This window comes from Phycodurus eques, chromosome 4, assembly GCF_024500275.1.
Source record: "Phycodurus eques isolate BA_2022a chromosome 4, UOR_Pequ_1.1, whole genome shotgun sequence".
NCBI classification, from domain to species: domain Eukaryota; kingdom Metazoa; phylum Chordata; class Actinopteri; order Syngnathiformes; family Syngnathidae; genus Phycodurus; species Phycodurus eques.
The window spans coordinates 14794860-14807359 of record NC_084528.1 but is presented as its reverse complement, the minus strand read 5'-3'; the positions used below and the strand labels follow the sequence as shown (position 1 = coordinate 14807359).

Sequence of the window (12500 nt, the reverse complement as noted above, 5' to 3'; positions counted from 1 at the left end):
AGGATAAGTGTATTCTCCTATTGGTCTATAGCTGTTAGCATGGCTCATTGGTAACTTTAGGCCAAATGAGCAATGCCATTAAGTTGTCCAGCATCCCCCACTCCCCCAAAAATAAATGTTTGTGTTTATAATAAAGAAAAATAGCACTTGATAATATTGTACTTTAGAAAAACAGCGTAATAACATTATTAAACAGAATGTAAAGAATTAAACTGTGCATCATGAGTTAATGCTGTAATGCAATGCAATTCAATATGTTGTGCCCGCCTTTGCCACCAGGAGGGAGTACAGTATAACAGCCATACCAACACAAAGAAGAATCTTCTACTACTGTGAGTGACTCTGTGAAAATGCTGTAATATTAGCCATTTCTCACAGAGGACAAAGAATGTATGCCTGTGAGTATTCTTATATGATCTGTCTAAATGTGTTGTTCCACCATCTATGTTCAAATATCCATTGCTGAAAGGTTTCTAAAGTCACAACTATTGACGCTAACCACAAGCATCTAAGTGGCGTTTTCCATGTAAGTTAGCATTATGCTAACTCGTGAGACAGAGGCATGTAGTTTAAAATACATGTGTAATTATCTTTGATTCATGTTTCATTTGACAGTAAATTTCAACTGGGAGTCGCATTAAACAGCTTTAAGTCTTTCAATGCAATGTTCACAAACAAACTGCTGCTTATTGTGAAGTGTGTGGAATTAACTTCACTACATCCATACAACAGTTTGCAAAGTAAAAATAAAAAACAATAATAATAATATGGCCGAATGGCAGCTTGTATCTCGAAAAATTCGTGAGTCGGGTCACTCCTTTTACCCACTTCTGAGCAATCTGGAATGCTTTGCACTAGCACAATCTCTCGAACCCCCACCATATACTTACACTATGCAGATGCCATGCCAGCTCTGTGGGTGGTGTGCATTGTGGTAATGGTGTCGACTGTGACACATGGTGGTATTAGCCATAGTAAATAAGCACCTGTTTTTCACCTAGTTTTAAATAAAATGGGCGAAAAGGAGGCATTTATTTTAGGTGAGGCCATAGCATCTCCCATTTAATTGAGACACGACAGATATATGGTATGGTATTTTATACTGTACTGTACTGCTATGAGTGACAAAAAGATAAGTCTACATAGAAATTTTTTTAAAAATACCTCAGCAGGGATCAGCTCCCCAGTGCGGGCTGCCCTCTCTGCCTCTCCAATCAGAACGCGTAGAGCAGCATCTGCCGCCTCCTGTTTGCCCTGCTTCTTGTTAGACGCGCAAACTGGCGGGAACCAGCGGCCACCCAGTTTGGCCTGATATGTGAACCTGAAAGTAAAAAAGGAAAATCATGACTTCTTTTTAGACTTTACACCGATTTTATCGGGCTGATCATTGTCGGCCGATATTTAGCATTTTATGCTGATCGGCTAATCGGCTTTAATGTCATAATTCGCCGATCCGATCAATGCCGCAAGACATTTACTCCGCGTCGCCATCGTGCACAGTATATTTGAATCCAAAAGCTAGTTTATTTTTAGCCTTGTCGTGGGTCTTTTGACGAAGTATTGGAAATATCTGACGGCCAATCAAGTTATTAAAAAAAATAAATAAACATGTCGGCGGTGTGGAACAGACAACACGTAATGCGGATCAGACTACACGACAAATTTGCTCTCTCACGATTGCACTGTCAGACGACTGCAATAAAATCTTGTATTCCGATACCACCGCATTACGTTTTTTACCATCATTGGATAGATAAATCTTGTCAACTCAAATGCGACCGGAAACACTCATTACCGTGGAGCGCGCCGACTTTGTGTTACAAGGACAAAATGGCGAAAACTGTGTTGGTGGTCACCGGTGCTCAGGACAGGAGAGGATGTTCGTTTAAGGCTTGCTTGAGGTATGTTCACGTACTTTGAATACGATACGGCTCGCAAGCAGGCAACAAAACGTTATGTAGCCTAGCAAGCTAGTGGTAGCACGAAAGGTTGGACGTAAACATGCCGCCGTTTTGTCGAATCATGCTTTAAAGTTTCAATGTGGGTGAAGTAATCTAATTACAAAAAAGTCATTTAATTACAGTAAGTTAGCACCCATTATTTCTGTCATGTAATGCTGGTTTGACCTGACTGATTAGAATACACGATGTGACTAGAGCAGTGATTTCCAACCTTTATTAAGCCAAGGAACATATTTTACAATTGGAAAAAATTTGTCACGGAACAGCAACAAACAAAATGTCACAAAAAGTGGATACATGAATTACTGTATGTACTTCCTGCCATCTAATAAAAGACTAAAATTTGTTCTGTCTGTCACTATGCCTCACTGGCATAAATAGATGAACAAAAATACATATATTGTAAATATAATTTTTTGAGCTATTAAGTACATAAGTATATACAGTAAATGAACAGGTAATTTAAATAAACATTGCTCCATCTTGGGATCAGATCGGTGATCGGTTAGCGTTTTTTAAACTCGATGATCGGTCCCAAAAATCCTGATTGTGTAAAGCCTACTTCTTTTGTTTGTTTTTGTTGTATAATTGCGCTAGAAACCTATTGACTCAAGAAATTAACATTGCAAAGAAAAATTATGCAGAAAAGCTAGAAAAACAGTTTCCCGCTAACGACTAAGTCAGTCTGGCATGCATTACAATTGCTAACCAACTGCAAGCGACCCCGCCGACCCAAGCAGATAACAATAAAGAACTAGCTGACAACTTTAACATCTTCTACTGCAGATTTGAAAAGGACACTTTCACCATTCACCTTTCACCTTCCTGCCTTGACCATCCACGAACAGGATGTGAGACGTATCTTCAAACAACAAAAGATCAACAAAGCAGCGGGCCCAGACCTTGTGTCCCCATCCTGCCTCAAAGTCTGCGCAGACCAGCTCGCTCCAGCCTTCACACAGATCTTCAATAGATCTCTGGAACTGTGTGAAGTATCATCCTGTTTCAAATCCTCCACCATCATCCCAGTCCCCAAGAAACCTGGGGTACACCACCTTGGGGGACACACCTTCTGAGGAAACACAGCCTGCCACAGGAACTGTTGAGGCAGTTCTACACAGCATTCATCGAAACAGTCCTGTGTTCATCCATCACAGTCTGGTTTGGTTCTGCCACAAAAAAGGACAAACTCCGGACTGCAATGGACAATCAAGACTGTCGAAAAAATTGTCGGTACCGCCCTACCCACCCTTGAGGATTTGCATGCTGCCAGAAGACAAGAGTATGCAAAATCCCTCCACATCCTGGTCACCACCTCTTCCAGCTCCCTCCCTCAGGCAAGCGCGATCGAACAATGCAAACTAAAACCAGCAGACATTCAAACAGCTTCTTCTCGCTTGCCATTAGCTCCTTAAACAGTTAACTTACTTGGATAATTTATAATTCCATTGTAACATACTGCCAAACATCTCTGTCAGGCCACTTCTAAATTTATTCATGCACTCACTGTAGTAGTCTCGTCACTCCACTATTTTCAGATATTTTTTTGACCAATACTGGTCACTCATGTGCTTCAGAAGTCTCTGCACCATTTGTACAATTGTCACTGTTTCAGATTATTGCACTACTTGTCACGTTAAACTGCTTACACTTCTTGAAGTCTCTGCACCATTTGCAAAATTGTCACTGTACCAGATTATCGCTGTACGAGACATCCCAAACTGCTCTAATTTGCTAGGTCTCTGCATCATTTAGACAATTGTCAAAAAAATATATATAAAAAATTGTATCAGCATTACCGGTAACCTTTCATTTCTCAGTGACTCTTCGCACTGGTCTTTATGTTTTCATGTCGCAAAAGTATTTTTTGTCAAATGGCTGTCGTCGTACTAGAGCGGCACCAACTATCGGAGACAAATTCCTCGTGTTTTTTTTACATAGTTGGCAAATAAAGATTATTCTGAATCTGACAACAGTGTAGCGGACATGCCAGGGCAAAAGATTCCACCCGGCACCCCCGCCTCGCACTACTGCCGCTCCCCGCCAAGGTAGACGTTAACTCCAGAGTCACACGCAGACTCTAAACGGATTAACACAATAAAATATCTTCAACAAGACACAGACATTTGCTTTCCCATGCCGATGCTAAGTGAATCACGTCTGCCTGGGACTTCAAAGTTAAGACCCAAGGATGCTGGGTTCGCCCCCGGACGCTAAGTTAATTAACTCCCCGCCAGTCGAAGGATTGGATGCCTACACCTTGCTGAGTGCTGCTACTTGGGAGTTGGAACAGGCAACAGCGACACCCACGGGCGACGGAACGACACCACAGACATGGGTTCATAAGACAGTCTGTGACTTGACTGAAATGTCTCACCCCACGCCACAAATGTCACATGAAAATACTGATGTTCTCCACACCACATAACATTTGAAACATTCATTACAGGTATGAAAGAGGATGAGTGTGGACCAATGCAGGGTGAGGAAAATGGTCCAAAATATTTTATTACACTGGTTTTAAACCACAAAATAATCCTAGAATGCAAAAATAACGCCAAAAGGCAGTCCAGCCCCTCGGTGTTCGCGAAGGTGGTAGAAAAGGAGGGGGGTAAAGGCCCCCCCCCCCTGTTTGACCCGCTCTGGCCATAAAAGGGGCCAGAGCTGGGAAAAGTTGAGAAGTTTTTGGAGTCTTGGTGCAGAAGTCTTTTTGGTCACCCCGTCCAACTCGCCCACGACCGTGCCAGGCAGGACGCCCACCTCACCCGAGGTGGCAAGGACACATCGGACGATCCCCGGCTGCAGCTTCTAGCAAGCGCTCCGAGCCACCCTGCTTGGGGGCCCGAACCCAGTCTGAGGGAACGGAGGCGGAGAAAACGCGCCCACTCCGAACGTCACCCGAGAGACGTCCTGCCTGAAAACTCGTTGGCCTCCTGCTGCTCCTTTTTTTCCATTCCTCCCTTCCGTCGAATCCACCTGTTCCCGGTGCTGACTGGACCAGGCGAACACTCGGGGGGCCTGACTCGCCTGTCTCAAACGTGTTCCAGATACACAAGTCCAACATTGCGTTCTACTAAAAGTATGGATTAGTGTCTATTTGGGTTTATATTAATGAGACCAAGAGTCCTCAGCTATATGCATTCACTACACGCCCATTCTGCTTATCTCACGTCACAAATCCCTTCCTTTGCCAATGTTCGTAGATACCTTGTTTCTTTTGTGTTTGTCTGTCTTTTATCCTGTAGAAATCCCTTTTCATTATTCAATTTTCTATAAAATTCACCACATGCATTGATTATGTGTGTCTTTGGGCTCGGAACAAAACCTCTAGAAATTCTAGAACTCTAGAAGTTGTCTAGAATGTAGCCACCTTCTGATAAGAGACTGATTAAAAAGGTTTGTCGTCATTTCGCCTCAAGTTGAACTTGTAGAAATATGACGTGGTACCCCTCATATCTATCAAATATCTTAATTTATAACGCTGTAATTTAAAATTACGATAATCCGGAAGTGACGCAGGCGCCGCTTCCAACTCGTTTTCTTCAAAATTACGCAGAATTTGATGTCCCCCAATAAACGCTACAACAGACAGAAAGACGGACAGATATGGGAATCTAACTCATACTTGGGCTCGTGCGCCGACCCAGACTGGCCCACCAGGCGGATCTCAGCAGCAAATCCTCTGGCCCTGGCATACTCTAGAAGCCCTGACACGGCGTTGTTGTTTAGGTGGTTGATGAGATCCCCGACCCCGGCCTCGTGGGCTGCTCGCAACTCGTCAGCTGTCAGAGGTGGCAGAGAGGGGCAAGTCCCACAACTATCACTATCACTGGAGGAGCCAAGGGGCAACTGGGGCTGCAGGGAGATAAGGGGAAAACGTTATAGAACAGACAAGGAAAGCAAGACAATAAAACCTCAAGACATTTGCTCATCTTGTCCCTCCTCACCTTGTTGAGCTGGAGCCTTCCGTCAGCCATCAATTCTTTGACAGCCTCCTCAGCTGCCAGCTGGCGCGCTGCCTTTTTGCTTGGAGCTGAGGCCTCCGCAAACAAATTCTCTCCAACCTTCACTCTGTACATAAACCTGAGGACAAGACATACAGCGAGAGGTTGCTGACGGTGAGTTTAGTATCTGACTTCTAAACATGACATCACACTTCACATTTGTATGTGAGGATTTTAACTTACTACTTAATGATACAACTATAATTATTGTTACAATGAGAGAAGCGTAGTCACGACAGATTAATGCATGGCTTGTGGCAAATTCAGAAAACACAAGCTTGTTGTGTGTCCTGGTCAACTGACTATGAAACCAAAACTAGAAATAGTGGCTATAAGAGTGAACTGACACAGACCAGGCAGAACAGTATGCTCCTGCGGAAAAAGAATGGGATGAGATAATGGACCTTCTGACAAACGTGAGATGGGGCAACACCACATTCAAAAGCAAAGACCCAGGGATGGAGTGAACATAACATATCTATTTTAGCTGGCATATGCTGGTTTCTGGTTGTCCACGCAAGAATGTTTAGTATGTTGCCGGACACCGTGGCGGGTGGGTAATACTGCTGCATTATTCATAGTTTGGCTAATTTAAGCATCCAGTTCTTAACCTCAGCTTCACATTGTCCATCGTTGGCACTTGGTTAAAAAAAAGAAAGGGGTTTCTGTAAGGGTTGAATCAAGGCAAGTGAACTACTTCTTTGTTGAAGACGTTTCATCTTCAATCCAAAAGGCTTTTTAAAAATCTCAAATTTAGGTGTGGAGTCTCCCTATTTATGCCTCTGTGGGTGTGTTCCCTGAGGGTAGTCAACAATAGGTTGTTGTTGTCTAGTGTGGTTACTGAAATTGCCGTCCATACTGATCTGCCGTTACCACGTCTTGCTGGAAAACATCTTTTTAGGGGACAGGGTTCGAAATACTCACGTTTGGATAGCATTTATTGCTATACAAAACAAAATTATTATTTTTAAAAAAGTAATAATAAATAGCATGCACCTTGCTTCTCGGTACCACTATATTGCAGATTTTGATTACAGTTGCTACTCAATTTTTCAGACTCCAATATTTTTGTGTTATCCATTGCTCTCTCATAAATGACCTGGTTATTAATACTTTTACTGCTTTAAGCCATGTAGGGGCACTCCGATCACTGTGTTATGCTGCCGATTCCAGTACCGATAATCCATGAGTGAAATCTGACGATCACTGCCAATACCGATCATATGGATTAGCTGTAAATGTAATGAGATGACCATCCCAAACGTACCAATTTGTATGAAATGAAAACAAAGACATTTTTTATGATTAGGTTTAGGGCAAGGGTTGGGTCTTAACGCGGTTTAGGATGGGTTAAGGTTAGGATTAGGCCAGGTTAGGGTTTGTGGGGAAACATTAACACCGCTACACTTAAGTCACATACTACTTTTTCAGTCTGGAAGCAGTAGGGCGTGTTCTACAGGGCTGCAACAGCCAATCATAGTTTGGGTTGGGCATCGTTTGAATTTGAGCGATTCCAGTCCTGATTCTGGTTCATCATTTCGATTCCGGTTCCAAACAATTCTTGATTCAGATTCTTTTAGGGGGGCAGGGTCAAAGAAAGTTTGCATGGTTTAAATGACGGGTGTCATTTAAACCAAATTATGAACAGCAATTTTCTTAGCAGGATAAACTAAAATGAACATTTGAATTGGCGTTCTTTATAACCAGTATCAATATCAAGCCTATGAAATAAAAGGCAGTATGTGTGGAACTAACCCACTTGACTTAATATTCATTATTGTTTCAAATAAAAGAAAAGAAAATTTATTTATATAGCGCATTTCATACACAAGGTAACTCAATATGCTTTACATGAGTAAAACACATTTCAAAACAAAAGAAAAAAAACTGCTTATAAACATTTAAAACAAAGAAAAAAGTACAACTAAAACAACGTACAGTGCAAAAAATATTTTAAAGAGGAAATGCTCTCAAAAGCATGAGAAAAAACAAAGAAGAGTTTTTAACCTGGACTTAAAAACATTCACACTCGAATCCATGTGCGCCTTGTGTCGCCTTTTCCCTTGTTCCTCCGATTGTTTGAGAACAACTTAATCTTTTTATCCTTCAGCCGTGTCAACAAGGCCAATGTTTTCTTTTCGGGCCGCTGAATGACGTACACAGTAAAAAATGTTGGCAGACAATAACTTAACCCCTTGTCCATTTAGACAAAAAACATCTGCCTAGTAAAGATGTCTACGTGCGCAAAAAACGTAAAAATTGTCACTTATTCCAGTGACTGAAATGTTCATCTCCAAAACGTACAAGTGGGAGAGGTTCACTTATGAAAGCAAACATTGCATTTTGTTAGGAGCTCAATGAAATCTCGCTTCAGTACCTCTGATTGCTGCTTGACAAAATCCAAGGCACCTGTGTGTATAATGACAGTTTTCACAGTTGGGGTCTCATTAGTGATCTCCAGGATTTTTTTGTGATAAAGACACAGTACTTTGGTGTTCTTCTCACTGCAAAAACATTTCACATCCTTGACAGCTCCATCTCCAACTATTAACGTTTGGTGTGTCATTTTTTTTTTATTTTTATGATGTAATCTCATACCTTTCAGTGGTTGTGTGGATTGAGCATTCTTGGCCAGGGTCTTGTAAAAGTGGCTCAAATCTATTTGTAAGTCTGATTGATGTCAGTGTTTTGCACTGACTTGCATCCTTTTTTATTTCTTGCCCTTCACTGTAGCGACCGTCCACGGTCACTCACTCGGGGTTGAAGCACACAACACAGGCCAGTCGGATTCCTTGGTAATCTGCTGGTGTTGTGTCCTTCCTTTTAGATTTTGTCCCATAGATTTGGGCTTTGCTCCCAGTAAATTCCAGGGAGAACTGCTGGATGATTCATTACAGTTTCCACAGTCCAGATCAGTCCTCTTTGTTGACCTAAGTGGCTGTCTGTTAGCCCACTTCTGCTCACCATTTTGAGACATCGGTAGAGTGGTTTCATTCCCCAACTGTCCATTTACATCCACATACATTTCAAGACAGTGGATTTTCGTTTCCAGAATTGGCATCCTCTGGTAGCAGTCCGTGATAGTCCTCAGTGGAGAAGGGAGGCATCCTGATTGCTGGTCTTGTTGCTAATAGCAGGCCACACTCACGTAATGGTGAGGGGGTATCAGAAAATATTGGAATATGGTAACAAGTGACTGTATCAACATAAAAAGTACAGTCCCACAGGTTTAAAAATATCCAGGAGTTGCTGCTTCTAATGTTTTTTCGGGAGAAGAAAAACAAGCTAATCAGCAAGAAAATTGTTTAAATATAGTATTAAAATAGATATTTGCGATTGTTTTATCATGTCAAATGGTTTATATGTGCAGGTTTTAACTTGACTTCCTGTTTTAAGCATGTAGCCTTTTATTTTGAAGGGTACGCAACAGAACTCAGCATTTTGGCACAAAATAATAACTTCACACAACACCGGTAAAAACATTTTTAAAGGAAACTTTTAAAAGGAGTAATGGATGGAACCAAATGCTCTGTAAAACGTTGATTCCTTTACCTACCCACCGATGAGACACAAGGTTAGTGTTTGTGATACTGTGAGAGGCTTTTGTGAATTTTATCCCAATTCGTCGTGATGTAAAGTTGTCAGTTTGACCTTTGTTGAGGGTTAAGCTTGTAATGCGACTGTTTCCACTTTCTTACCAGTATGGTAAAGTAATTTACAGTGGTTACGTAAAGTATTCCGACTCAGATTTTTCACTCTTTGTTATATTGCACCCATTTGCTAAAATAATTTAAGTTAGTTTTTTCCCCCTCAATGTACGCACAGCACCCCATTTTGACAGAAAAAAAAAACAGAAGTTGACATTTTTGCAGATTTATTAAAAAAGAAAAACTGAAACTTCACACAGCCATAAGTATTCAGACCCTTTGCTGTGACACATATTTAACTCGGGTGCTGTCCATTTCTTCTGATCATCCTTGAGATGGTTCTACACCTTCATTGGAGTCCAGATGTGCTTGATTATACTGATTGGACTTGATTAGGAAAGCCACACACCTATCTATATAAGACCTTACAGCCTTAAGGTTCCTAAGAGCACAGTAGCCTCCATAATCCTTAAATGGAAGATGTTTGGGACGACCAGAACCTTTCCTAGGGCTGGCCGTCTGGACAAACTAAGCAATCGGGGGAAAAGAGCCTTGGTGAGAAAGGTAAAGAAGAACCCAAAGATCACTGTGGCTGAGCTCCAGGGATGCAGTTGGGAGAAAGTTCTAGAAAGTCAACCATCACTGCCCACCAGTTGGGGCTTTATGGCAGAGTGGCCGGAAGGAAGCCTCTCCCCAGTGCAAGACACATGAAAGCCTGCATGGAGTTTACTTAAAAAAAAATAATATTAAAAAAAAACACCTGAAGGAGTCCAAGATGGTGAGAAATAAGATTCGCTGGTCTGATGAGACCAAGATAGAACCTTTTGACCTTAATTCCAAGCGGTGTGTGTGGAGAAAACCAGGCACTGCTCATCACCTGTCCAATACAGTCCAAACAGTGAAGCACGGTGATGGCAGCATCTTGTTGTGGGGGTGTTTTTCAGCTTCAGGGACAGGACGACTGGTTGTAATTGAAGGAAAGATGAATGCAGCCAAGTACAGGGATATCCTCGGCGAAAACCTCCAGAGAGCTCAGGACCCCAGACTGGGCAGAAGGTTCACCTTCCAACAAGACCGTGACCCTAAGCACAGAGCTAAAATAACAAAGGAGTGTCTTCAGAACAACTCCATGACTGTTCTTGAACGGGCCAGCCAGAGCCCTGACTTAAATCTAATTGAGCATCTCTGGAGAGACCTGAAAATGGCTGTCCACCAACATTCATTATCCAACCTGACTGAACTGGAGAGGATCTGCAAGGAGGAATGGCAGAGGATCCCCAAATCCAGGAATGAAAAACTTGCATCATTCCCAAAAAGACTCATGGCTGTGTATTAGCTCAAAAGGGTGCTTCTACTAAATACTGACCAAATGGTCTGAATACATATTTATATTTCAGCTTTTCTTTTTTCATCTGCAAAAAATTAAACAATTCATTTTTTTCTGTCAATATGGGTTACTGTGTGTTCATTGAGAAAAAACAATAAACTGAAAAGATTTTAGCAAATGGCTGCAATATAACAGTGAAAACTTGAAGGGGGTCTGAGTACTTTCCGTACCTACTGTATATTTTATTTTTGTGTCTGTCATCAGCTCTTTAATTGGTTTGAAGACTAAAATAATCGCTAAAAACCATCAGTGCAAGAGTGCAACCACCGTTTAACCTGTTAGCTTCCTCAATGTTGGCATAGACGTATTTTATTGTTTCACACACCCAACTGACTATATGTAGGTGGTGACCCGACACAGCGGCGTAGTGGCCCAAGTGCACAGTTAATAAGGGACCCTCCCTAAAATTTTAGAAATAAAGAGGACTTTTGTATTAAAGGTTAAATGTCTTCAACAAACAAGAACAGTCAAGTTGCCTTGATTCACACTTTACGGATTATCATCACCTGGATGAGTGAGAATCTCCACAGAAACAAAAAAATTGGGGTTGGTCCTATTCACCACGAAGTGAATATTTGAAGGACAGTTCGGGAATCATTGACAATAAAAAGCCAACAGCTGGTAGCAAAGTAGTAAGTACCTTGGGTCATGTGGTGGACCAACTTGGCCAGTGATAATAAATTCAATGGGATTCCCGCTGCGCTGGCTGTATTCCATCAGGACGGACACGGGATTCTTGCCCCCAGGGAGCGAGCGGGACAGTGGCTGGTGAGGTCCCTCGGGCATCCCCATCACTTCGATAGTACCTGCTCCAAAAACACCCCCTGAGCCCTCAATGGTGCCCTGAAAATAACAGGTATTCATTCCTGTATTGTTATTACTGAAACCTAAATCTGACCAATTGCGTGATTCTTTAAGCATCCTGTCCATTTCGGTCAAAACTTACACCAGAGTTGGAAAGAATCTCCATTGTTTGGTTTATACCGGCAGTACTTCCTTCATTCCCGCTACTTGCACCTCCCTGCATTTCGCCAAAGAGAACCAGCAAGGTGGCGGCAGCAGCGTCTTTCTTTGCGACCTTCTTTGCGGAGGCTTCAGCAACTGGAAACAGTCTCCCATTGAGCATCACCTGCATGCGGAATCTAGCAGACGAAGCATAAATACGAGTACAAATAATGCGCCATACAATTCAGGACGCTAGCAATAAACTTTCATCAAGAGCTATTGATTATTCGGTCAATGCAGCATAAAGATCAATTAAAGCTTTATAGTTATGAGCGTTTGGGACTAACCTGGGGTCATGGGAGGGTCCCGACTGGTGGAGGAGTATGAACTCACAACTCTGGCCCAGATATTGGGCGTACTCCATTAGGCCGCTCACAGGATTCTTCAGACGAACTTCTTGCAATTTTGCCCAAAGGTTCTGTGCCGGCGGGGCAGCCAGAGACACAGCAACAGTTCCAACCGGGTTGCCGTTATCGGCAGTTGCTCTCTCTGAATC

The 12500-nt window shown here is 42.3% G+C and overlaps 1 protein-coding gene across 4 annotated transcripts in view; it reads right to left on the bottom strand.

Moving 5' to 3' along the window:
- Nucleotides 1–12500, bottom strand: part of adar (adenosine deaminase RNA specific) — a 24744-nt gene that overhangs the window by 5550 nt on the left and 6694 nt on the right. For all 4 annotated transcript variants that reach the window (XM_061674163.1, XM_061674165.1, XM_061674164.1 and 1 more), the window contains 6 exons: nt 12292–12500; nt 11946–12141; nt 11640–11842; nt 5909–6044; nt 5587–5816; nt 1165–1321 (listed from right to left, as the gene is read on the bottom strand). The exon at nt 12292–12500 is cut by the window's right edge and continues 120 nt beyond it. In XM_061674163.1, coding sequence (XP_061530147.1) covers nt 1165–1321; nt 5587–5816; nt 5909–6044; nt 11640–11842; nt 11946–12141; nt 12292–12500 — 1131 coding nt within the window. The remainder of the gene's footprint in view (nt 1–1164; nt 1322–5586; nt 5817–5908; nt 6045–11639; nt 11843–11945; nt 12142–12291) is intronic.